The 26,775-nt window shown below is 36.7% G+C and overlaps 1 protein-coding gene across 11 annotated transcripts in view; it reads left to right on the top strand.

Annotated features, from left to right (window-relative positions):
- Positions 1–26,775, top strand: part of LOC106087600 (uncharacterized) — a 91,382-nt gene that overhangs the window by 55,785 nt on the left and 8,822 nt on the right. For 4 of the 11 annotated variants that reach the window (XM_013252698.2, XM_013252697.2, XM_013252701.2 and 1 more), the window contains 17 exons: positions 742–924; positions 1,142–1,285; positions 1,365–1,498; positions 1,725–1,905; positions 2,051–2,365; positions 2,936–3,250; positions 3,325–3,969; positions 4,046–4,228; positions 4,461–4,598; positions 4,659–4,841; positions 17,645–17,776; positions 18,280–18,603; positions 21,363–21,551; positions 21,791–21,928; positions 22,993–23,205; positions 26,231–26,413; positions 26,479–26,610. In XM_013252698.2, coding sequence (XP_013108152.1) covers positions 742–924; positions 1,142–1,285; positions 1,365–1,498; positions 1,725–1,905; positions 2,051–2,365; positions 2,936–3,250; positions 3,325–3,969; positions 4,046–4,228; positions 4,461–4,598; positions 4,659–4,841; positions 17,645–17,776; positions 18,280–18,603; positions 21,363–21,551; positions 21,791–21,928; positions 22,993–23,205; positions 26,231–26,413; positions 26,479–26,610 — 3,732 coding nt within the window. Of the gene's footprint in view, positions 1–741; positions 925–1,141; positions 1,286–1,364; positions 1,499–1,724; positions 1,906–2,050; positions 2,366–2,935; positions 3,251–3,324; positions 3,970–4,045; positions 4,229–4,460; positions 4,599–4,658; positions 4,842–6,573; positions 6,625–11,916; positions 12,493–12,770; positions 14,003–17,644; positions 17,777–18,279; positions 18,604–21,362; positions 21,552–21,790; positions 21,929–22,992; positions 23,206–26,230; positions 26,414–26,478; positions 26,611–26,775 lie in introns of those variants that run through there. The other 7 variants (XM_013252702.2, XM_013252704.2, XM_013252703.2 and 4 more) reach the window with 5 other exon arrangements.

Consider the following 26,775-nt stretch of genomic DNA (forward strand, 5'->3'; position numbering starts at 1 on the left):
TCAACAAAGAAATCTAACGAGTGTATATATTGTTGAAAAATTTATTTGTTTGGTATTTCAAAAAAATATTAAAATTTTTTTTAAATATTTTTAATAATTTTTTAAGATTTTTAAGTTAAAAAGCAATTTTCATACAAATTTTTCACACATACCTGATTGAAAATTAAATTCGAAATATATCACATCAAATGCAAATAAGTTCAAATTTCAAGAGAAGAGAAGCTAAACTCTTTCATTTTCCCAAAAATACTGCCAGAAAGTTCCTTCTAAATTCCAACTCAAACCATAACTTCCAATGTACATAAATCCTTGCAAAAGAAATATTAAATGGTATCTCCCACCTGACTTGTTAAATGTTGTATATAGAGTTGATGTAGAATGCATGTTGCATGTCCTTTTAAGTTGAGTTCTTAAATTTATTTATGTATGTATTGGTGTAGTTAGATTGCCTATATGTACATATGTGCATTACTTGTTTACCCCAAAGGAGAAGTATAGAGCCTCCCTGGGGCCCCAAGAATATTCTCTGTACAGTAAAAAAAAAAAAAAAACAAACAGTAAGCCTGCTTTGAAATTACAAAACACCCATAGAGCGAAAATTGTACCCTGTTTATGTTAAACATATTTTCTTTGGAACAAAACTGCACGAAAGCATGAACACAGAAAACAAAACTTCAACCATGTTTTCTTCGTTTTTCTATCTTCGTCATCGATAACGCAATGATCATCATCGATAACCAGATAAGCCCCAATGCCGCAAATGTGCCAAGGCCTTGCAGGAATTGGAGAACATCGATGATGAGGCCGACCAGCTGGGCATTGGTTTTGTGAAGATCCATGATGAAGCATTGGCTGAGGAATACAACCTGGGAGGTTTGCCTGCCTTGGTCTACTACCGACATCAGACACCCATTATTTATGAAGGTAATGCATGCGGTTCGCCGACAATCTAAAGGCGTACGCATACTCTCTCTTTGTCTCAATCCCACTCTCACAAAACAAACTCCCACGCCCATAATCGTTTATCCCCACGCACTCACACATACAACAACTCTCTCTCTCTTTTGCCACGCACCCATTCCTAAAGTCAAAAAAAAAACAAAACACATTGATACCGTGTGTTATCTTTGATCCCATGTAGGTGAACTCTCTCGCGAAGAGGATGTCCTGGAATGGTTGGTGCAGAACAAATCAACTGGCGATGAGGATGATGTCATTGAGGATGTCACCCCCAAGACCTTGGCCACACTGATCAGCAACATCGATAATCTGGTAGTTTTATTCTGTAAGCCACAATCCCACAAAACATCACTCCCCCACACCCCCGATAGTAGAGCATTTTAATTGAACTCCCTCTCTTGTAGATGATCATGGCAATGATGATTCTATGACCGTTTTGGAAGAGCTAGAACAAATCGACGACGACTGCGACAAGCATGGCATTCAATTTGTGAAGATTGATGATGCCAAGACCGCAGAAGAATACGGAATCGATTCGGTAAATATTGCAGCTAAAACCAAGGTGGGGGAAGAAGGTGGACCAGTTGGCATAAGAGGAGAGAGAAAAGCAGAGCAGATGAAACCAAAGAGACCAAAAGGAAATGGAATTGCAGTGGAAAGAATGACCGTTTTCTGCACTGCCTGCCGAGCTACGCCATTCCATCTTCCTACCTGCCTTGAATACTTTTGTTGTTCGTCTAATTTTCCTGTGTATTCATCCACAGATTCCGGCCATTGTTTATTTCGAAAAACAAATTCCTAACATTTACGACGGCGACCTTATGGACGAGGAACAAATCCTACATTGGTTGGTCTCCCAACTGGAACACGACGAGATCGAAGATGTCACCGATGAAATGTTGGACAAAATGGTCAAAGAAGGCCGCGTCTTGGCGGTTCTATTCTGTAAATATGCATAAACGAGAATATCTTACAAGCCTAGCACCCCATCCCTCCATTCCAATGGGAATGATACTCGTGCTAGAATTTATACCACAGCTTCTCTTCTTCTTCACTACTACCAATTTTCGTTCTTCTTCTTCTACTGTAGATGACAACAACGATGAGAAATCCGAAAGGGTTTTGGAAGAATTGGAGAACATCGATGACGAATGCGACCAATTGGGCATTACATTCGTGAAGATGGACAATGCCGAGGAGGCCATCGAATATGGCATTGAATCAGTTCCTAAATTGATTTACTTTGAAAAAGGCATTCCAACCATATACGAGGGCAACCTGCAGGACGAAGAGAAACTCCTGAAGTGGCTCGAAGAGCAGACCAGTTCCGATCAGATTGAGGACATCACCGATGAAATGTTGGATTTGATTATAGAAAAGATGCCACATGTTGCAGTGCTATTTTGTAAGTGAAGTGCTACACATTTGGGTTAACCAACAGTTGTCTAATCCGAAAATGCTGCAATTTCTGCTATATCCGCTAGCTTGAAGCCCAATGCGGAATTGTCATAGAATTTCAAACGAAAATTGGATTTCCTACTCAAAGATTGCTAGTTACCTTCGAAGGTAGTATTCCCATGAGTTCATATGGGATTTTCTTTCACCTATTGCTGTTGTCAAATTCTAAAAGGGCTCTCAATGGATGTGGCTTGCTTTTCTCTTTTTGCATATCGCTCTGTAAATATTCTCATATAATGAAATAATTTTGATGTTGTGGATGATGACTAACCTGGCCCCAAGGCCAGATCTAAAATCTAACTTTTTTCAAAAATCTTTTGGTCTTTTCAAATAACATGCATTAATAAGACTAGGGAAGTGATTTCACAAAACCGAGGTTAGGGCTGCTGTCACAAGACTAGAAATCGAATAGAAACAGTTTCAAACCCAATGTTGGCTAGGATCACAAGTGGAATAACTTAAACATCTCCTATGGTTACCCCTACATAATATAATTTGTTAATTTTTTGCATCGCAGACGACAAGGATCAAAAGAAATCCCAAAAAGTCTTGGCCGAATTGGAGAACATCGATGATGAATGCGATCAAAATGACATTGCCTTTGTCAAGATCGACGATGACAGCGAGGCCAAGGAATGGGGTATCGATGAAATTCCCAGCATTGTCTTATACGAACGCGGCATTCCCCATGTCTACGAAGGTGATCTCATGAAGGAGGATGAATTGTTGGGCTGGTTGGTCCATCAAAAGCGTTATTCCGAAATTCCCGAAGTCACCGATGAGATGAAAGACAAATTGGTTGAGAGCACTGAACATTTGGCTGTAATCTTTTGTAAGTATATATATTCTTGAAACCAAGAAGACACAATACGATGTCCTAATGTCTCTCGAACACTTTCTGCCCAGATGACAAAGATGACAAACAGGACATTCGCATTTTAAATGAATTGGAAAACATTGACGATGAATTGGAAAAGGAAGGCATTGTCATTGTGCGCATTGACAACACTGCCGAGGCCAAGGAATATGGTCTTGACCACTTGCCTGCCCTGATCTACTACGAAAACAAGATACCCGCCATGTACGAAGGCGATTTGATGAACGAGGACGAAGTCTTGGAATGGCTGATCTTGCAAAAGAAGACCGCCACCATTGAGGAGGTCACCGATGAGATTCTCGCCAATCTCATCAATGATCACGAATATGTTGTGGTCTTCTTCACCGGCCCCTGTGAGCCTGGTGAGAAATGCGACAAGACCCTGGCCACCTTGGAGACCATTGACGATGAACTGGATGAGACCGGCATCATTTTTGTCACCACCGAGGACACCAACATTGCCAAGAAGCACAACATCAAGATCTATCCCCAATTGGTGTTCTTCAGGAATCGTGATCCTTTGCTCTTCACTGGCGATTTGGAGGATGAAGATGAAGTCTTGGCCTGGATCACCGATGAGGACACTTTGGAGATTCCCGGCAAAATTGAGGAGGTCAACGTTAAGATGTTGGACAAGATTTTGGCCGAAAATGATCATGTTGTTGTATTCTTTTGTAAGTTCAACATTTGCTCTATTTTGGTAACTGGACCTATTGACTAGTGTTTTGTTTGTGTATTCAAAAATTCCAGATGCCGAAGGCGACAAGAAAGCCCAAAAGATTTTGAATGAATTGGAAAATATCGATGATGAATGCGAAGAAAAGGACATTGATTTCATTAAGACTTCCGATGATGATATCCAAAAGGAATACGATTTGGCTTCTTTGCCTGCCTTGGCTTTCTATAGACATAAATTCAGAACGATTTATACTGGTAAGTAGAGATGCCACGGCATTTGAATTCATAAACAGGGGAAGGGTGACCAGTCACACGGGAGCCTCATCCTTTTAGACGGTAATTACGCCAAAAGCAATTTGGGCTTTATGTCCGTTGGGCTTTTTAACCGGTCACCTAGAGGAAGCATTTCAGTATTCGGAAAAAGGAAGTTGTGAATCTTCCCAGGGAATCCATTAAAACTATTAATTTTATTATTCACTGCTTTAAGGTGATTTAATGAAGGAAGAAGAAATCTTGGAATGGGTCCTCGAATTGCACGAATCCACTGCTGATGTCATTGAATCCGTTGATCGCAAGACTTTGCAAGTTCTTATCAATGATGTTGAACATTTGGCCGTATTCTTCTGTAAGTATACAACAATAATTTTCCTAAGATAGAGTTAATAGCCTTTTTTGTGTTTATCAGATGACGACAAATGTGAATCTTGTTCTGATATTTTGGAAGAATTGGAAAACATCGATGATGATACCGACAAGCATGGCATTCAATTTGTCAAATCCAATGATGTCAAGTTGGCCCATGAAATCGGCATCTTTGCTTTCCCCGCTTTGGTCTACTATGAGACCGGCGTTCCAATCATGTATGACGGTAAGTCTATAAACGCAATTTTAATCATAATAGCGCCACGGAAAAACAAGTTCACTATTAAGAGTGGTACGCAGCTCAAATTTTCGTTGCATTGACATGTTCTATCTGAAATTTTCAGTTTGCTTTGTGTAACAGGGTGACATTGGAAGCATTGGGTATTTTTTTTTTCAGTTCCATGGCTAGAAAACAAATGATTTTATAATTCATTTTGATATAGGCATAGTTTATCAGCAAAAAAGTCTGACAGATTGGGCAAACGAATGCTTAGTTTTTTGGCACCATGAGTTTGTTACCGACAATTTCGCTTGAGTTGCATACCGGGCCTTAAGTTGAAATAGATTAGAAAGGAAACATTTTAAAGTGTTTGAAAATGGGTTATATTGGACTGTATCTTGATATATACCCCATATAACCGATCATCCGATTTAAGGTTTTAGGGCCATTTAAGCCACATTTATTATCCGATTTCGCTGAAATTTGGCACGACGTGTTTTGTTATTATTTCCAACAGCTGTGCTAAGTATGGTCCAAATTGGTCCATAACCTGATATAGCTGCCATATAAACCGATCTTGAATCTTGACTTCTTGAGCCACTAGAGGGCGCAATTCCTATCAGACTGGACTGAATATTTGCATGAGGTGTTTTGTTATGACTTCCAACAACTGTGTACGTTTCAAATCGCTTCATGACCTGATATAGCTGCCATATAAATCGATCTGGGATCTTGACTTCTTGAGCCTCTAGGCGGCGTAATTATTATCCGATTTGGCTGAAATTTTGCACAATGGATTCTCTCATGACCTTCTCTCATGATGTTGTATGAATCGGTTTATAGCCTAATACAGCTCCCCTATAAACCGATCTCCCTATTTTACTTCTTCAGCACCTAAAGTGTTCCATTTCTACTAGATTTGGCTGTAATTTTACACTATGACTTCTACTATGGTCTCCAATATTCAATTCCATTATGGTCCGAAATGAACCATAACTTGATATTGCTCCAATAACATAGCAATTCTTTCCTTTTATTCTTTGTTTTCCTAAAAAGAGATACTGTGGAAAGAGCTCGACAAATGTGATCCATGGTGGAGGATATAAAAGATTCGGCCCGGCCGAACTTATCACGCTTTGACTTGTTGTTTCTTTTAAGAACAGAGTAGCAAAATAACAACGCTCAAACAAGTTTAGGCAAATGTGGTGTCGCAGAATGCACTGTGCAGACTACAGTGATCGCGATTTCTATCTTACTAAGCACTTCTATGGACTGCTTTGGACATGCTTCACCCTACTCACTAATTAGTGAGCAGTGCAAAGTTTCAGTCGAAGGGCATGCATCTACCATTGCACTGCTCACTAATTAAAGAGTAGGTGGAAGCAGTCCGAAAATGCCCTAGTCTAGGCTAAAATAGCGAACACTTTATTCCTCCCAATACATTTTGCGACATTGCATTTCGCCTGAACTTTTCTTATATTGTTTTTTTTTTTATCCTAAATAAAACAAAACCCCATTGGTCTAAGGTGAATTAAATTCCAACAACAAAATGAAAATTTTTTTATTATTACTTTATTTAAATTTTTGTACTTTTATTGTCATTTGGAAAGTGTTTTCATCTCTCCTTAAACTTATCACATCCTAGGGAAAAATTCCTGCTGTCATTCTCTTTCATAAACTTTTATACAAAATTAATCCAAAAACCCTCTCCTCTCTCTCTCTTTCTCTTATTTTACAGGTAATCTCAAAAACGAAGACCGTGTACTGCAGTGGTTAATCAATCAAAGGAGTAAGCAATTTCTGTCCACTTCATATGCACTCTCATTATCACCAAAATGTCCTTAACCATTAACACATGATGCAGGGACTAAAAAAAAATACATTTCGAAACAAAAGAAAAAAAAAACCATACAAATGTTCTTCAAAAGACCCTAACCAGAACAGAAAAAAGAACAAGAAGCTATGTTAAAGAATCTTGGGAGAGTTTTAAAAAAATACTCTCTCTCCCTCTCTCAATGAACCCGACCCTTTTCATTGACCCACACCCCAACCTCTCGTATATTTTTTGCAATCAAATGATTATCACATCACCGCCGCACACCATTCCAATTGAAAATTATGATTTGAACTTTTTTATTGTGTAATTGCAGTAGAGGTACTGAGAATGTTAATTTTCGGCGCTTTAAAAATTTTAAATCATAGTCTACCCAAAATAATGGCATTAGTTTCTTGGCTCTAATTTTTATAGCATTTGACAACGATAAACTGCACAATTATGTGAAATACGACAATACGAAAAACTAGCAAAGAAACAAACAAAATGCTCTCTCTTCTCTCAAGCGCGTACGCTCTCTTTCTCTATATGTACGAAAACAATTTCAACTATAACTTCAAACGTTCCTTCTATTTTTCAAACTCTCTAACGCTCGCTCGCTCGCTCTAAGACTGATTTTCAAAAGACAAAATTTGGCAAGAATTTTTGCGAATAAACGTCATAGGTACAGCATACGTCAAGGTTTTTATTTTATTGTTAATGGTGTTATTGTTTAACTATAGTAGAACTATATTTTACTTTTTGATTTATTTTTTTGAGTTTAATTTGAAAACCAACAACCACTACAAACCACCTGTAGAGTTTTTCCATTTGCAAAGTTTGAAAAGCTTTGGTAATGATTTTGAATACTTTTTTACCCTCTACCTCCAGCACTTGAAATCGATACCCAGGTTGATATACACCAACTCTTATTTCCTTATCATATTCTATACACTTTTCTTCTTCTATCTGAATAATAAGTAAAAGGCACATAGTGGCAGGTTTTGACGCATTTTTTTCGAGTGTAATCAGTGAAGTACTTTTTGGGCACTTTAAAAAAATATTGGATTTTTACACAAAAAGAAAAATAACTCTTTTTTTAAGCAAGTACAAGTCGTTTAAGGCAAGAACAGTAATGCATATGCATGATTACTTTCTTATGAACCTAGAGATATACTACAACAATAAAAATGAAAATAAATCAATAATAACCTTATTACGATGTTCAACTATTACTGGCCATAGTCTGAAGGCAAGAATACAATCTTGTATGAAAATGTCGTCAAGACCATATTGTTGGCTTAAGGAATTAAGTTCTAGAGTAGAGATAGATTAAAATATTATTAAATATTTAATTTCATCCATGATTCAGCTCTCCATTAGTTGCTGTATGTTTGGAAAGGGTAATGATATCCATTTTGGGTTTTTTTTTTCCATAAAGTTGGCAATGTTTTGCCAATATGCACCAATATCAATACGAAATGTCATGTTACTAGGTCAGCACACACATGCACACACATACTGTAGCAATATTTGTCTTGTGTGGGTGGAGACTGCTACAAAGTATGGGTAAAACAAAGAGATGGCATTGCTATGCAAACGAAACTGTTTACACAAATGGCCGCAAATTCGCGACACCAATATTTAAAATCCTTGAGGCCTTTTGAACCTCAATTTTTTTGGGTGGGTCGATTTAAGCGAATTTTTGATTGCAGATGTGATATAAGACTTTGAGGTCAAGTAGGTGGGTGGGGGGACACGCCCCAGCTAAAAACACAATCAGTTCAATATGAGTGTCAAATGGAATGTATTTAAGGTAGAGTATGAAGCTGATATCCAAATTTATGTGCAGTGTCAGGGAGTCCGCTCAAGTTCCCAAAACCATAGGCAAAATCTGCGACTTAAATAAAAGGTCTTTAGAAGTAAAGTTCGAATAAGACAAAGATTTGTGGAACAAGGTGTCAGGTGCCCACTTGTGCGCCGAAAACTCCCCAAAATTTACACGTAAAACGATCAGAACAATATGGGTCTCCAATAAAAAGTCTTTGGCAGTGGAGTAAAAATCTTATATACAAATTAAGTAAAAGTTGATTCACAAATGAATCCTGTGGGACTTTAACAATGCATCGGATATGGTACACATATATTTACAAGCAAATAACTAAATAGAAATACAACTTTAACAATTTGGATTCGAGAAGAACCCATGATCCTAGCACTGGATTCATAATATTTGAAGAAAAACGAACTTTTGTATAATTAAATATTTGTTATACCCACCAACGAAGGATGGGGGTGTATTCATTTTGTCATACCGTTTGCAACACATCGAAATACCCATTTCCGACCCTATAAAGTATATATATTCTTGATCAGAGTAAAAATCTAAGACAATCTAGACTTGTCCGTCCGTCTGTCTGTTGAAATCACTCTGCAGTCTTTAAAAATAGAGATATTGAGCCTAAACTTTGCACAGATTCTTTTTTTGTCCATAAGCAGCTTAAGTTCGAAGATGGGCTATATGGCACTACATCAGGATATAGCCCCCATATAGTCCGATCCGCTGATTAAGGGTCTTAGGCCCATAAAAGCAACATTTATTATCCAATTTTGTTGAAATTTAGGACAGTGAGTTGTGTTTGACCCTTCTATATCTTTCTCCAATTTGGCCCAGATCGGTTCAGATTTGGATATAGCTGCCATATAGACCGATCTCTCGATTTAAGATTTTGGGTCCATAAGATTTTGTCCGATGACGCCGAAATTTGGGATAGTGAGTTGTGTTAGGCCTAGATCGGTCCATATTTGGATATAGCTGTCATATAGACCGATCTCTCGATTCAAGGTTTTGGGCCCATAAAATGCGTATTTATTGTCCGATGTCGCCGAAATTTGGGACAGTGAGTTAGGTTAAGCCATTCGACATCCTTCTCCAATTTGGTCCTGATCGGTAATGATTTGGATATAGGTATCATATAGACCGATCTCTCGATTCAAGGTTTTGGGTCCATAAAAGGCGCATTTAATGTCCGATTTTGCCAAAAATGTTGACATTGATTTGTCTTAGGCTGTTTGACATTTTTCTGCAACTTGGCCCAAATCGCTCCAGATTTGGATATAGCTGCCATATAAACCGATTACTCGAATATTTTTTGCACGAATTTTCTTTCAACACTCCAACACAAGAAAAAATTATTTTTGGTTTTTTCTCGTTTTGTTATTTTTCTTGTTGTTGTTGGTGAAAATCCCAAATTTCCTGACCATCGTAAAAACCAAAATGTTGAAAAGACAAATACAGCAACAGAAATATTTAATTTAATATTTAATAAAGCCAAAGGATGTTAAAGTAAAATATTATTTACCTTGAAAGTTTTGGGGATATGCGAGACATAAACGACCCATACACTTTTACGATAGTAGTAAAGACGGAAAACAATTCACTTTATTGCTGTTGACAAATTTGCCTCACACTCGACCCTCGGCAAGGGATGCACAAGAATATAGCAATAAAATATTTATCTTCTTTGGGGATTTGCTTAAAGCAGGCACGCAGATATGGAAACGGAAATGCGTTGCATGTCGCATTGGCGTTCTTGTCGGACGTATGGAAAAACGAAAAGAGATATCACTCCGCCGGCGATACTTTAAACACTAGTACACTCAAAAATAAAAAGGGTTAATCAAAATAAGGTTGGAAAAAATTAAAACAAACAAAAATAAAAATGTACGGTAAAGGCAAGATAAAATTTTTTTACACCCGGAAAAATGGTTAATCAAAAATAAAATAAAATAAAATAAAATAAAACTCAAAAAAATTAAAATAAAATAAAATAAAATAAAATAAAATAAAATTAGATAAAATAAAATAAAATAAAAAAAAATAAAAATGTACGGTAAAGGCAAGATAGAATTGTTTTATACACCCGGAAAAAATGGTTAGTCAAAAATAAAATAAAAAAAAATAAAATGTAATCCAACCCATGAACAGGTGTTAGTCAAATCTAATAATTATCAGCCCATAGAGCACTTTTTACTCTACACTCGGGAAAAAGGTGTTTGTCAAAACAGGTTTGAATTAGGAAACCTTAGCGACACTGTGTCTCCTTTGTCGAAAATGTCCTGCCAAAACCCTGCGATTTATAATCTTAAAAACAACCCTGAAAACTATGCATGCTAACACCCCCTCACCCTGACAACACTATTCGTTTCAAGCACTAACTGTATAAATGTTTGTAAGAATAAGCAGCAAAAAGTGAACACAACTAACCTAGAAAAAATTAAAAAAAATTGTAAGAAAATAATAATTTCAAAGAATAATCAAAAAAAAAAAAGAAATCAGAAACATAGCTGACACAATGTTTTGTTTTGAGAAATATTTATTTATATAAAAAAAATTAAAAAAATTAACAAACAAAAAAACAAAAAAAATCCAAATGCTCATTAATTTGAATAATCGAACAAAAACAACCATTTAAAAAAATTAATTATTTATCGTAAACTGAATTTTTTTTTAATTGTCTCTTGTAAGCATTTAGGTTACAATAAGCGAAAAAGAAGCCTTCAAAAGCAAACAATTGCCATGTATTGTTATTAAATTGGGATTTAAGTCGTATTTTTGTAACAAAAAAAAACATGATTTTTTTTCAAACGAAGTAAACATTGTAAACATTTTAGCCTTTAAAAAAGACCTTGAATTGTAAAAAAAACCAAAAAAATTTGTCAGCATCAAAAGCATTTTGTCAGTTATAAGTTTTTGTTGAATATTTTTTTCATAGTCCTCTCTTTCTCTCGCTCTCTCTTTCGCTCTTTCCCTGTAAGGCTCTGTCTCCCCCATAGGCGGAGGCTTGAGAGCTTAAAGTTACAGTAAACAAAATACGTTACCTTTAATAAGAACGAAGAAAATTTTTTACAAAACAGCACGCTTTAATTTTTTTTTTAATAATAATTTTGTAAATGCAAAAAAATATTTGTTTTGTTTTTTATAAAAAAAAAAAAATAATTTTCAAAAATAAAAAAAATTTACTAACTTTTCTTTGTCTATAAAAAAAAATAAAAAAAAATTAAACAACAGAGAATTGTATTGAGAATTCTCTGAAATTTGTAATTTTGTAATTTTTGTTTAACAACAACATCTTCTTCTTCTACTTCTATTTCCACTTTTTTTAAACTATTTTTTGCATTAATGTTGATGACGTTGATTTGATGATGATAATGATGACTTGAATTGAACTTGAATCTGACAAAATGTTTTTGTTTGTTTGTGCACAGATGACGATTGTTTCTATGTTGGATTGGGTCATGAGGGCCGTTCAGCTAAGCGTGGCAATTCGGTGCCCGATCAGTTCCAACCATTCCAATGCTGTCCAACAAAATTGGAAAAGTCAACCAAAGTTCCTAAAATGACTGCCCAAAGAATAGGACAAGGCAATGCGGGTGATGACAAACGCCCACAACCTGGCAACTTCCAATTTGGCAAACCCGACTCGACCCCCATCAAAAGCACCCCCAAGAGCTCCAGCTCGGCTAAAGGCAAAAAGGCTGCAGGCGCCAAGAAAGCCAGCGGAAAGGCCTCCAAGAAGGCTGTAGTAGAAAGTGATGAAGATGATGATGATGATGACGACGATGATGATGATGACCATGATGACGACGATGATGATGATGATGATGACGATGATGATAAGAGCAAACAAAAATTGGTCAAGGTCTCCTATGCCAGCAGCCGCAAAGCCACTGCCAAGAAGCCCGATGCTAAGCCTGCCCCTGCCGCCAGCGTCAAAACCGCTTCAGCCAAAGCCTCGAAAAAGACTCTTGCTAAAAATGAGGACAAATTAAATGTCAGAACCGGTACGTTCGAATCTGAACTTAGTAAATTCCTTGTATGGTAGTAGTTATCAACTATGTTTAATGTAATGACCCCCCACCCCCTTGTCAAACAAAAAAAAAAAATTGTCATACTCAAAAAAAAAAAACACAAATAATTAATGTCTCCCAACTATAAACCCCCCAAAAAATTAAAAAAAAAAAATAGCAAAATTGTAGCTTTATTACCCCCTAAATTAGTACAATTTTCTGTCTTTTCCTGAATATTTTTTTTCCTTTTTTCTCTCTCTTCTCTTTTGTAGGCATAAATTATTTGCACAAACGACTAAAACATTTGTATGACCTAATTTTTCAGGATATCTCGCTGTAGGCGGCAAGAAACGTTTCGACTGACTAAGAATGAAATAAATTTGCTTGCACTTACGCTAGCAAATTGCAAGCCCCAACCCCCCTCAAAAAAAATTTAAAGAGCAAACCTAAATTTTTTTCATATCTCTAGAACACCTCACCACACCAAAACAAAGCAAGAGTTTTTTTCGTTTCATCCCAAAATAAGAACCAAAATCGTTAACAATATCATGCTTCGTTATATCTCCTCAAATTCAAATGCAAATCAAAATCAAACGCCAAAAAAGCCGCTTCGTGGGACTTACTTCTCGACCAAACTATCACTACTTTATAACGTGTGTATGTGCGTATGCAGAAGCCCGCCGATCGACTCACTACTACTACTCTACTAACGCCCCCCCCAAAAAAAATAAAAACGGAAACTGCTGAGCATATCCGCCAACGTCTCCACCACCACCACCACCGCTACTCAGTCAATCAACAACAACTACACCACCACCACCACCACAACCGTCACCGCCATGCTCACTTTGCTCTTTGTCATACAAATTCTAAGCATTTTTGCTAGCTTACACTCAAAGAATAATCTTTGTGCAAAACTTGAAGGCAGTTCATTTCTAAAACAAATTTTTATTTAATTCTATTTTTACAACTCTTTTGTACTCTATGACTTTTAACTTCCCTACTCAACTTTTGTTGCTAGAGATAATTTTAAACTCGCTTGAATACATCTCAACCATCTCTCTCTCTCTCTCACTCTCTCTCATGGCAAATTTTAGTAAATAATCAAACAGAGTTTTGGTTTTTTTCTCATGACTCGTTATTTTAAGGCCTCATTTTCTAAAACCGCTGAAGAATGTTTGATTTTGATTTGGCCTTTGCGCGCTTGCCTTCACGCCCGCTTTGGCATTTCTCAGTTTAGAAAATGGGGCGGTTGTTGATGTTTTCCTTAAGAGAACTTGCAAATCGCAGAATTGCCCCCCACCAAAGGCTTTATATCTAGAATAAATTTTTTTCATAGTTTCTTAAGGCAAAACAAACTAGGAATTCTTTAGAATTTTAAAACGGGCTTGGTAGAAAATTTTTTGTAACTTAATTTTATTTCTTTTAAATTTTTTTATGTTATTATTATACATTAGTTTAGTAGTTTATTTGAAATTTGTTATGACTTTTTTATAAATTTTTTTTTTTGAAAAAAAAATATTTGTTATTATTTTTAAGTTTTTTTTTTAATTGTTTGTTAACTTAAATATATTCAGTTTTAATTTTGTTTGTAAATGAAAGTTCTTGAAAGCAACTGCAAGAAACCTACAAATTTAAGAACTTTCATATGTTTTTAGTTTAGATTTTGTTATCGATATTTTGAAATATCGAAATTATGTTTTCTAATAACCAAAGCATAATTTAAAATTATGCCCTCTATGAGACCCACTCGAAAGAGGGGTTTCGCTTTTCCCCGCTTGGCCTAGGGCAACTCAAAGACATCCTGAGTTCCCAAGCGTTATTTTATATTAATAACACACACACCCACCCACCCAACCTCCAATCATTGTAAGACTCAATTTCAGACACTCCTACTATCGCTGAAATAAGTCATGTAACTTTTTTTTATAAAATTTTGTAAAAAATTAAGTAGAATTTTAAATAAAACATAAAGCTTTCTATTCCCTCTAAAGAAACAAAAAGAAATATTTTCAAGTACCCCTAAACGATTTTGGATTAGAAAATTCTAGTGACTGATTCGGAAGAAGATTTTTATAAAAAAAAATTTTTTTTTCAACACTACAATACAATAAAATAAAAAACCGTAATTTATTGAAGCATTTTTAAATCGTCGCAAATGAGTGGATTATCATTGCCACAGAACATCTCCAGTAGAACCCTTGACAGGTAGAGCGAAGTAAACAAATAGAGAGCGAAATTAGTTAAAGAGAGTAAAAATTCTCTCCAACCAACAATCTGACAGTTTTAAATAAATTATTAAAGGTCCAAGGCTATGACACATAAGACTAAAGACTTAAAAACTTTAAAATAAATTCAAATATTAAACAAGTAAAAACGTGCTAAGTTCGGCCGGACCGAATCTTATATATTTGCAAAATTTCAATTTTTTGCAAAATTTCAAGCGGCTAGCATTACTCCTTCGGAAGTTAGCGTGCTTTCGACAGACAGACGGACGGACGTGGCTAGATCGACATAAAATGTCGCGACGATCAAGAATACATACACTTTATGGGGTCTAAGACGAATATTTCGAGTAGTTACAAACAGAATGACGAAATTAGTACACCCCCATCCTATGGTAGAGGGTAAAAAAATACAAAAATAACACATTATTTTTCAAAAAATATTCAATATTAATATATTAAAATGCTATACACATCCTAGAGAAAAATTAAATATAACCAGTAAGGAAAGGCAAAAGTCGGGCGGAGCCGACTATATAAAACACTACACTTAACCTACAATTATAAATTCGGGCAATATGTAAATATATATGTATATGAGAGCAATATCTAAATCTGAACTGACTATTAAACAGATCGTTTGAAAATTGTTATTACTACGGCCATATAAGTGCAAATCTGGCGATAAATATGTATGGGTGCTACATCCTAATCTGAACCGATTTTGATGAAATCTCGTACATATGTTAAGATCAGTAACAAAACAATCTGTGCCCAATTTTGTGCATATCGGTTACAAGTTGTGTTTATTACAACCTTATAAGTCTAAATCGGCCGATACATATATATGGGAGCTATATTGAAATCTGAACCGATTTTGATGACATTTTGCAAATATTTTACGATCGATAACAAAACAATCCGTGCCAAGTTTTGTGCAGATCGTTTGAAAATTGTAGCTAATGGGGCCATTTAAGTGCAAATCGGGCGATACATATATTGGGTTGCCCAAAAAGTAATTGCGGATTTTTCATATAGTCGGCGTTGACAAATTTTTTCACAGCTTGTGACTCTGTAATTGCATTCTTTCTTCTGTCAGTTATCAGCTGTAACTTTTAGCCTGCTTTAGAAAAAAAGTGTAAAAAAAGTATATTTGATTAAAGTTCATTCTAAGTTTTATTAAAAATGCATTTACTTTCTTTTAAAAAATCCGCAATTACTTTTTATGCAACCCAATATATTGGAGCTATATCCAAATCTGAACCGATTTTGATGAAATTTTGCAGATATGTTAAGATCGGTAACAAAACAATCCGTGTCAAATTTGATACAGATCAGTTGAAAATTGTCCTTACTGCGGCAATTTAAGTGCAAATCGGGCGATACATATATATGGGAGCATTATCTAAATCTGAACCGATTTTGATGGAATCTTGCAATCATGTTAAGATCAGTAGCAAAACAATCCGCGCCAAGTTTTGGGCAGATCGGTTGGAAATTTTAGCTACTATGGCCATTTAAGTGAAAATCGGGCGATTCATATATATGGGAGCTATATCTAAATCCGAACCGATTTCTATGAAATTTTGCAAATATGTTGAGACCGGTAACAAAACAATCCTTGCCAAATTTTGTGCAGATCGGTTGAAAATTGTCCTTACTACGGCAATTTAAATGCAAATCGGACGATACATATATATGGGAGCTATATCTAAATCTGAACCGATTTCTATCAAAATCAATAGCGTTTGTCCTTGGACCAAAAAAGTGATATGTGCAAAATTTCATAATGATTGGACAACAAAGACTACCTGCACTCTGATTACAAGAATACATGGACTCACAGACGGACAGACGGACATGGCTAAATCGAATCAGAACGTAATTCTGAGTCGATCGGTATACTTATCAATGGGTCTAGCTCGTCTCCTTCTTAGCGTTGCAAACAAATGCACAAATCTATAATACCCTGTACCACAGTGGTGTGGTAGGGTATAAACACTTAAATTTCGAACCAACTTCTCGAAAGCAACAAATATTATGAATATCAAAAATAATAATTATTGGAATTTTAAGGTGTCACATGGAATACCAAAAAGAAGACCCTAAAAGTGAAATTATTTAATTTCTTTTGAAATTTGCCAAGTACTCCTAAAAATTTTTGTTTTGGGAGGGCTTTATGTGCTTACATTTGATCTTTTGTTTTTCACTTCTCAAAGATTGTTTACCCAAGAAGCTTCCAAAAATTCGAAAACTAAATAAACCTGTACATCCTGACGATGGCAACAATAAATCATATCTTTATTAATGACCAACAGCTATGACCAACAGCTACAAACATATTAAAAAAAAAAAAAACTAAATTCTTTTGTTTATATTGCACAACATAAAACTCGTGATGAACATCACACATTGAGCAAATGTGAGAATGAAATCACAAATGGTTGTTTTGTTTCGATTATACAACAATAAGTAGCAAAAATTAAACAAATTTAAACAATTACCATAAATCTGTTTAAATTATGGAACATATTTGCCAAGAGGTAATTGTTTGGGAGCCTTTAAACAAACGCCCACCTAACATCTAAGAGCAACGAAAACAAATACACACGCACACACACACACATTTGGCTCTAGGCCAAAAACTAACAAAATAATTTCACCCAAAAACACAAAAACAACAGCAACAGCAAACAGCCAGGAACGAAAACTAAATGCAGGGCGGACATTCCTAACCCACCCCCTGTGAGCCCCCATACATCGTTTAAAACTTTTGATTGAAATCTAAACCCTGCAGTATACAGGTATGTTGGTCTGTGCTCTTTGTCAACATCTTCCAAAATTAGGAAGCAGAGAATGCCCTAAGGGCGGCATTCGTTTTGCCATGGAATGCTTGATAACCTGGATTCTTTTCCTCCTAGGTGACATCGGCAAAAGTAGCGAAGTCTTCCAATGGATTCTGGAACAGAAGGCCGATGAGACCATCGAGCTAATCGATCGTGAGACCCTATTCGAGTACATCAACACCAAAGACTTTTTGGCAGTAGTGTTCTGTAAGTATAGAGCCGAAATGGAAATTTGGACATTTTGTTGCCGCATAATATACTATAATAACTTGGAAACAATTAATTCTAATACAAATAAATACTCTGCTGGCCTTTTTTCAGTTAACATTTTTTTCTTTTGAATTCTCACAGAACTTGCGTTCGCTTAACAAACACCAAACAGCTACTCTTAGATTAAACTCTGCCTTTCCCAAAATAATTACAAAAACAAAACAGATAAAGAGAACTGTAACTGCTAAACAAGCCAACTTCTCTTCTAATTGATATGTTCTCTGACTCGCTCTGTCTTTCTTTTATTCATCACTGTGAATTTACATAAACAGATGGTAGAAGAACAAATGTAACAAATATTAGTAGTAACAGCAACAACAACAACAACAACAGCTAATTAATTTTGTTTATAATAACTGTTAATTTTCTGATGATTTTTACATTGACATTGAGTTTAAAATTGTATACATCTTTTTTTTTTTTTTTGGTTACCCTTGCAGACAAAGAAGATGATCCTGACTCTCCTCGAGTATTGCGTCACATTGAACTGATCGATGATGAGGCCACCGAGTATGGTATTCAGATTGTCAAATGCCACGATAAGTTGATGGCCAAGAAATATGGCTTCCGTAATCCACCCGGCATCACATACTTCCGCAAGACCAAATACATCAACTATGATGGCGACATCGATGACGAAGAAGAAGTCTTGGATTGGTTGACCAGCCCTGCCAACATGGAAATGACGGATCACATTGAACAAGTGAATCGCAAAATGTTTGAGAAGATACGCAAGGCCTCCGATTATTTGGCGGTCATATTCTGTGAGTATAGAAAATGAGAAAACGGCGAGTTCATATAAGGCTAGAACTCTTCAAAGGCAAATAATAAGGGCAGGCGATGAAGAAGTATTGAATAGGTTTTGTTCCAAATGAGAAACAAGAATATTTTGAATTGTGATTAAGGCAACATGAAATGGATAATATTTCAGAGAATGAAGTGGAAACATTTTTATGAAATAGGATCATCCATCAAATAAGGAAATATGCTAGAATTGAGAACACGGTTTAAAAATAATCACTACTGAAATTAGGAAAGACTCCCATTGAAATCAAATTGAAATTAAAATTTATTACAGTTGAAATAAAATGAATTGGAATTTTGAATATGGTTAGGAGGCAATAAAAAATTACGGAGTTGGTATTACTTTAGACCATGAGAGAAAAATTGGGATTCGTATTGTATTTTTATGTTAAAACTAGCTGAACCCGGCCCGCTTCGTTGCGTCTTCATTAACTTCATATGGAGCAAAATTTTCCTTTGAATATTTATTTTCCATAATAACAGAGCTTTTAGTGATATACCATGCTACGAAAATAGTATATCGCTTGACTAACAGTTAAACAATATAAAAGCCTTTATCTGAATACCATAGGATATTTATGGGTCTACGAATTAAGGTTTGGATGTAGGATGTTCTCAGCCCGATATTTTCATAATGTCTGATTTAAGGGTGTCTTCGGGGGTGAGGCGGTCCCTCAGACACTAGGCCCTGAAAAAATATCAGCATCGTGCTCTTCTTTCAAATACCATTTATTGAAACCCCATATTGCCATTGGTTTTGAGGAGGAGTTTGCAGGATGAGGCGTCCCCCAAACACATGGTCCCAAAACTGGTTATCAAATTCGGTTTCTAATCTCATATACCTTTCATGTAAGCCACATATTGGCATGATCGAAAAATTTTTACCTTTTGAGGGGTGTTTTGGGGAAGGCGTGATGCTATAAATACATGGTCCTACATTTGGATATCGGAGGCCACCGTAGCGCAGTGGTTAGCATGTCCGCCTATGAAGCTGAACGCTTGGATTCGAATCCTGGCGAGATCATCAGAAAAATTTTCCAGCGGTGGTGTTCCCCTCCTAATCCTCCATTTGTGAGGTACTATGCCATGTAAAAATTCTCTCCAAAGAGGTGTCACTATGCGGCACGCCATTCGGACTCGGCTATAAAAAGGAGGCCGCTTATCATTGAGCTTAAAACTTTAATCGGACTGCACTCATTGATATGTGAGAAGTTTGCTCTGTTCCTTAGTGGAATGTTCATGGCCGAAATTTGCATTTCATTTGGATATCAAATTCGTATTCTGCTCCAAAATACCTTTTTTTTTTGAGCCCCATATTGCGATGGTCAGTAAAAAATTGCTGTTTGTGGGGTATATTGGGAAAGGGGTAGGGGTACCCACAAAAATTGGTCCCAAAAGTGGGTATCAATTCTTGCTCTGCTCCCCCTATACATTTCATATAAGCACCACATTGACATTGTCGGTAAATAGGCCCGATTTAGGGGTGTTTTGGGGGTGGTCCCCCTATCACTAAGCCCTGGAAATATATCAGCAACGTGCTCTGTTCTCATATATTTGAACCCCATATTGCCATTGGCCTCAAAATTGGATATCAAATTCGTTTTCTAATCTCAAATACCATTCGCTAAAACCCCTTATTGAAAAATCCAGCAAATATGTCCGGTTTTGGGGTATGGGCCCTAAAAACTATGAATATCGAGCTCCACAATCTTGAAGACCCAAATTGTCTTGGTGAGCAAATACGTCCTACTTGGGGGTTGTTATGATGGTGGGAAGTCCCCTAGACAGTTGGTCCCGAATGTTGATGAAAGATTGATGGTCTACTCCCAAATACCCTTCATTTGAGCTCCATTTTTCCTTAGTCGGCAAACATGACCGGTTTGAGGGGTGTTTTGGGGGATGGAGCGGCCACTCACTGACTTGGCTTTGAAAATATATATCAGATTCGTGTTCTACTTTAAAATACCTCTTATTTGAGCCTCATATTGCAATGGTCAGCAAATACTTCTTATTTGGGTGGTGTTATGGGGTCGAGGTGGCCCCATAAACACTTCCCGAACATTGATATCAGATTCATGCTTTACTTCTAAAGACCTTTCATTTGAGTCCCATATTGCTTTGGTCGCAAATTTATCTTCTTTGGGGGATGTTCTCGGGTTTAGGCGGGAACTCAAACACTTGGTCCCACATCTGGATATCACATTCGTGTTCTACACTCAAATACCTCTTATTTAAGCCCCAGACTGCCTGTCCTGTTTGGGGGGGTATTTTGGGCAAGGGGTGGACCCCCAGAAACTTTATCCCAAATTTGGATATCAGATTCGTATTTTATTTGCATATACCTTTCATTTGAGTCCCATATTGCCATGGTAAATATGTCCGATTTAGGGGAGTTTTGGGGTAGTCCCCCAAACACTTGGTCCGACAATTGGATATCAGATACGTTTTCTAATCTTTAATATCTTTCCTATATTAAATATCTTGAACCTAGATACTCGTATATTATTAAGCCTATATCAAAAAAATATTTAGCTTTGTTAATACTAAAGTTTTCGATTTATGTATGTGTGTTGCTCTGTGATAAAACTACTGAGACTCAGTTGACTGATAGTGATAAATGATGTTTTCTATAATTGCATTTTGGTACTCGTTTACCTCATTCATTCATTTTGAAATAGCCTTAACCCAGTTTATTTTTTTGTGCTCCTTTGTCTTGCAGACAGTGAAGATTGCAAACAGTGTCCACGTGTCTTGGCCGAAGTGGAGCATATTGACGATGAGGCCGACAAGGCTGGCATTGATTTCGTTAAAATCGATGACAAACTAATGGCCAAGGAGTTGGGCGTATTCGCATTGCCAGCCATTGTCTTCTTTAAGCCCACTTCCAAGGAACCAGTCATATACGCCGGTATGTGTGATAGCGTGCAAGTGTTAGAGCTTGGAATGATTGATGATGCCCTGCTTAACTGCCTGCATGCCGAGACAAATGAAAAGCAAACCAAACGAACGAAAAAACTCCAGACAAGCCTATAGCATAATCCATAAAAGCATTTAAAATATTTATGATGATACCACAAGCATTCTTGGTTTGATTTTCTTTTACATCTTTTTTGTTTGTGCTTTTCTTTCTACCTTTTCCATCTCTAGGAGATCTTTATGAAGAAGAACAAATCCTCACTTGGTTGCTTACGCAAAAGGACCCAGGTGGAGATGTCATTGAAGATCTTGAAGGCGACAAGCTGGTGAATTTGATTGAAGAATCCGGCTCAATTGCGGTGTACTTCTGTAAGTTTTTTTTAAACAAATTGCCTTTAGCAGAGTAAGACGGGAGTATCTCTTTGTCAGAGGAGAGGTACTGGAATGGGTTGTAATCATTTTGGTGGCAGGAAAAATGGAAAATGCAGAAGGGCAGCGGAAAAACGAAACGAAATTCCAAATTAGTTTTTTAACTCTTTTGGTTCTTTATCTAAACGTTCACTTTATATCATCCAAATCTTTGCTCTGCAAACTATGAAAGCATTTTAGAAACTCGAAAATTTCTTTAAATTCAATTTAACAAAGAGTTTTCAAAGCATCAATCTTTGTATGCTTTGGGTTTTTGCTGAAACTTTGCCCAACATTTTCCATTTACCACCCTGCTACACTTTTGCGCAAAAAGGTTACAACTTTGAGTGTGTGTGTGTGTTTGTGTGTGCGCGTCTATGTCGTGGTAATAACAATAATAACAACAACAACAATTTCAATAATATCTTTAACAAAAACAAAACTTGTCTCAATATTAACCATCAAGTTCTTGAAGAAATTTTCCCCTCCGCAAAAAAGAACAAAAACAAAAAGCAAGAAAAAAACTTTTGGGGAAAAAGTTTCTAATCAGCAGGCAGCAATGCGAAATCAGTTGGAGCTGGCCAGAGTCTTCAATAATAATTATTATCGTGTTATAACAAATTTGAGTATGACTAACAACCAACAAAGCCAAAGCGAAGCAACTGTGTGCGATTCCTTTGTATTTCTTTTTTGTTTTGTTTTGTTTTATTTTTTGTTGTAACTTTTGGTTTCTTAAAGTTTTTAGCTTATGATGAGGTCTATAAAAGCACAAATTTCTTATTTTATTTTTCAAATAAAAACATAATTGAAAACCCAAAACCAAACAACAACACCAAAACTCTCGCTCTCTCTCTCGCTCTCGCTCTTCAAACTCGACAACCATGAAATATATAAACAACCTAAACATTGTGTCTGGCCAACGACTTTAAACTCAAAAACTCACACAAACCAATACCGACCACCTTCACCACCACCACCACCACTACACCACAACGACCCCCAACCATGACGACCACTTCAAACAGGGAATAAAACCCAGTGCGACATCTGCAACTCGAAGGCAGCTCGCAAGGCCCGTCTCAAAAAGGAAAAGGAACAACAGAGCCAAGATCCAGGAGCTGGAGCAGCAGCCGCCTTTGCCAGCGAAGGCTCGGAAGGTGGCGAGGGCGCTGAGGCTGCAGACGTCTCGAGCGACTCGAAGGCAACCTCATCCTCGGCAGCCTCAAAACATGAAGACGGTACAGCAAAGAATGCGCCATGAAAATGGTCGTGAACCTTGTCATTGTTGATGATGATGTTGTTAAGTGATGTTACATGTTAAATGGAATGAATGCTAAGTCAACCAACCCAACAACCCAGCAAGCAACCAGTCCACCACACCGCACACCGCCACAACCAACCAGTGCAACCCACTTCATGCTCGTACTATCCCCGCCACCACCCCCACCCCCCACTCCTTATGACAGAGTAGTGTAATAGAAAACCATAAGCAACATGAACATGACTTAAATACTCCAGCATCCAGAACCCTTTTTGTTACAACACCCTTTTACTGTTCTGTTGAGATCCTCCACCCAAAACAAGACCAAAAAAAAATCTTAACGTCCATATGTCCGCCTACACCTACACTTCTGACACACACACCCTCTTAGACGAGACATTCTTCATTGTTTCGTGTTGTTTGAGGAACATAAACATAAATCTCCACTCGTTGACATGGCCTAAATATCCTCAACAACTAAACCCTCCCAAATGTTGTACGCTGTAGAATATGCTTAACCCTTTGAGAGACTAACGAAAGCAACTAAATGATGAAAAAAACTCTGAAATCTTAACTTGAATGTTATTGAAATTTTAGATATCTATAATAGTAGGCTAATGGATCAATCAAGGATTCAAGTGGAGGCAATGAAACTCATAACAAACATTGGTCTAGGGAGGCTAGGAGGACTTTTAATCGATTCGGGATCCCAAATAAAGGGTATAAGTAGACCCAAAGTAAAATTTTAAAATTACTCTTTTGTATGACGCGAAGTGAACATTGGGTCCGTGGCGTATTTATTGTAGACACCCTGTATCTCGACTTGTGTTTAAAATAATAACCAGTTACTGCAAGCCTATGACCTTCTTTACAACAGTTCACAGCCATTTCTAAGCTCAGATCAATAAGTTATAAGTTCTGTACTTACTGTCCGATTGAAGTTAAATCCCAATGATAAGGGTCATCCTTTTACTGTCTAATCCAAATGGCATCTCTTAAGGCGCCACCACTTAGTAGAGAAGTTTTACACATTACTGATGCAATGTAGCCAGCATTAGTGGGGAATAACTGTTCTTGCCAAGACTTCAACCGAAGCGTTCAGCGTCATAATGCTAATCTCCGAGTCACTGTGGTCTCCACTCCAAGAAAAAACAAGTAAGAGCGTGCTAAGTTCGGCCGGGCCGAATCTTATATACCCTCCACCATGAATCGCATATGTTGAGTTCTATGCGCGGTATCTCTTTTTAGGCAAACAAAGAATATTGAATAAGAACTATTATGCTATTGGAGCTATATCAAGTTTTAGTCCGATTCGGATCATAAATGAATGCTGAACGTTGTCGAAGTCATTGTGTAATGTTGAAGTTCATTTGGATAAGAATTGCGTCTTGTAGGGGCTCAAGAAGCAAAACAGGAGATCGGTTTATATGGGAGCTGTATCAAGATATTGATCGATTCAGACCATATTAGACACGTAGGTTGAATGACATGACAGAAGCCGTTGTACAAAATTTCTGCCAAATCGGATGACAATTGCGCCCCCTAGAGGCTGAAGAAGTCAAGATCCAAGATCGGTTTATATGACAGCTATATCAGATTATGAACCGATTTGAATCATACTTAACACAATTATTGGAAGTCATAACAAAACACTACGTGCAAAATTTCAGAAAAATCGGACGAGAATTGGGCCCTCTATAGGCTAAAGAAGTGAAGACCCCAGATAGATTTATATGGCAGCTATATCAGGTTATGTACCGATTTGCGCCACTCTTAGCACAGCTATTGGAAGTCATAACAAAATACTACGTGCAAAATTTCAGACAAATCGGACGAGAATTGCACCCTCTAGAGGCTAAAGAAATCAAGATCCAAGATCGGTTTATATGATAGCTATACCAGATTATGATCCAATTTGAATCATAATTAACAAAATTGTTGGAAATCATAACAAAACACTACGTGCAAAATTTCAGACAAATCGGATGAGAATTGCGCCCTCTAGAGGCTAAAGAAGTCAAGACCCCAGATAGATTTATATGGCAGCTATATCAAAACATGGACCTATTTGAATCATACCTAGCACAGTTGTTGAAAGTGATTCCAAAACACCACGTGCAAATTTTCAGACAAATCGAATTACGCCCTCTAGTGGCTTAAGAAGTCAAGACCCCAGATAGGTTTATATGACAGCTATATCAAAACATGGACCGATTTGACCAATTTACAATCCCAACCAACCTACACTAATAAAAAGTATTTGTGCAAAATTTCAAGCGGTTAGCTTTACTTCTTCGAAAATTAACGTACTTTCGACAGACAAACGGTCGGACGGACATGGCTAGATCGACTTAAAATGACATGACGATCAAGAACAGATATACTTTATGGGGTCTCCGACGCATATTTCGAGCTTTTACAAACAGAATGACAAAATCAGTATACCCCCATCCTATGGTGGAGGGTATAAAAATAAAAATCGCTGATTTGAAGAGATTCTAGAAAAATGACCCCTGACAATTTGTTTCAAATTTGTATTAGGGAAATTATCCCAAATTTGGGTTGAATTTGTACAACATTAACTTTAGATAAAAAGTCTTTGTGAGTCTTTAAGGAACTTGAAATTAAATAAAAAACTTGCCTTACGCCCTAGCCACCTATGGTTACTTCATGGAATTCTTGATAACTATATCAGGTGAAATCAAGTTGAAACAACTTCTCCTCTTAATAAGTATTTTTGTGAAAAAATGTCCATTCTATTTCCCTACCACAAAGGGTTAAGCATAACATATTTTTGGCATCTTGTTGCTGTAGCCCGTAGTTCCGCCCCCATTATGTTCTTCTCCTTTTTACAGTAGTGAAGTAAACAACAATGCATGTTTGGCTTTCAATGTTAATTAACCAGAAGTTCTTGTCAAGTTGCCAGGATTTTAAAGGAATTTTGTTCTTTTCTTCCTTTGTTTTTTTTTTTTGTTGTTTTTCTTCTGGAAAACCGAAATCAGATTCCGATGGCTGCGAACAATGTACCAAAGTTTTGGAAGAGTTGGAAAATATAGACGACGATTGTGACAAGCATGGCATTACATTTGTAAAGACCAAGGACTTTTCGGTGGCCGATGGTTATGGTGTGCACGATTACCCAGCCCTGGTATACTTTGAGGGTGGCATTCCCAATGTATTCGAAGGTAAGTCGCCAAAAGTCCTCTCAAGTCGAAAACAACAAACAAACACTTTAACAAATTAATTTAAGGTGAACTTGGCGAGGAGGAGGAAGTTCTGCAATGGCTTATCACACAAAAGACCGAAGATCGCATTGAACTGATAACACGACAAATGTTGGAGACCATGGTTGAGGAAACCCAATATTTGGCTGTGTATTTCTGTAAGTAATGAAGCATGCCTCACTGTCATTCTAAACAAATTTGGTTTTTGATTTTTTTAAAAGCAAACAAAAAAGAGAAAAAATTCGAATGGCTTTCCTTAAAAGCCACTTGAATACCTTTGAATTTATTTTCCCCCATTTTATTTTTGATTCACATAAAATTGC

Source organism: Stomoxys calcitrans, chromosome 5 (assembly GCF_963082655.1).
Source record: "Stomoxys calcitrans chromosome 5, idStoCalc2.1, whole genome shotgun sequence".
Taxonomy (NCBI): Eukaryota; Metazoa; Arthropoda; class Insecta; order Diptera; family Muscidae; genus Stomoxys; species Stomoxys calcitrans.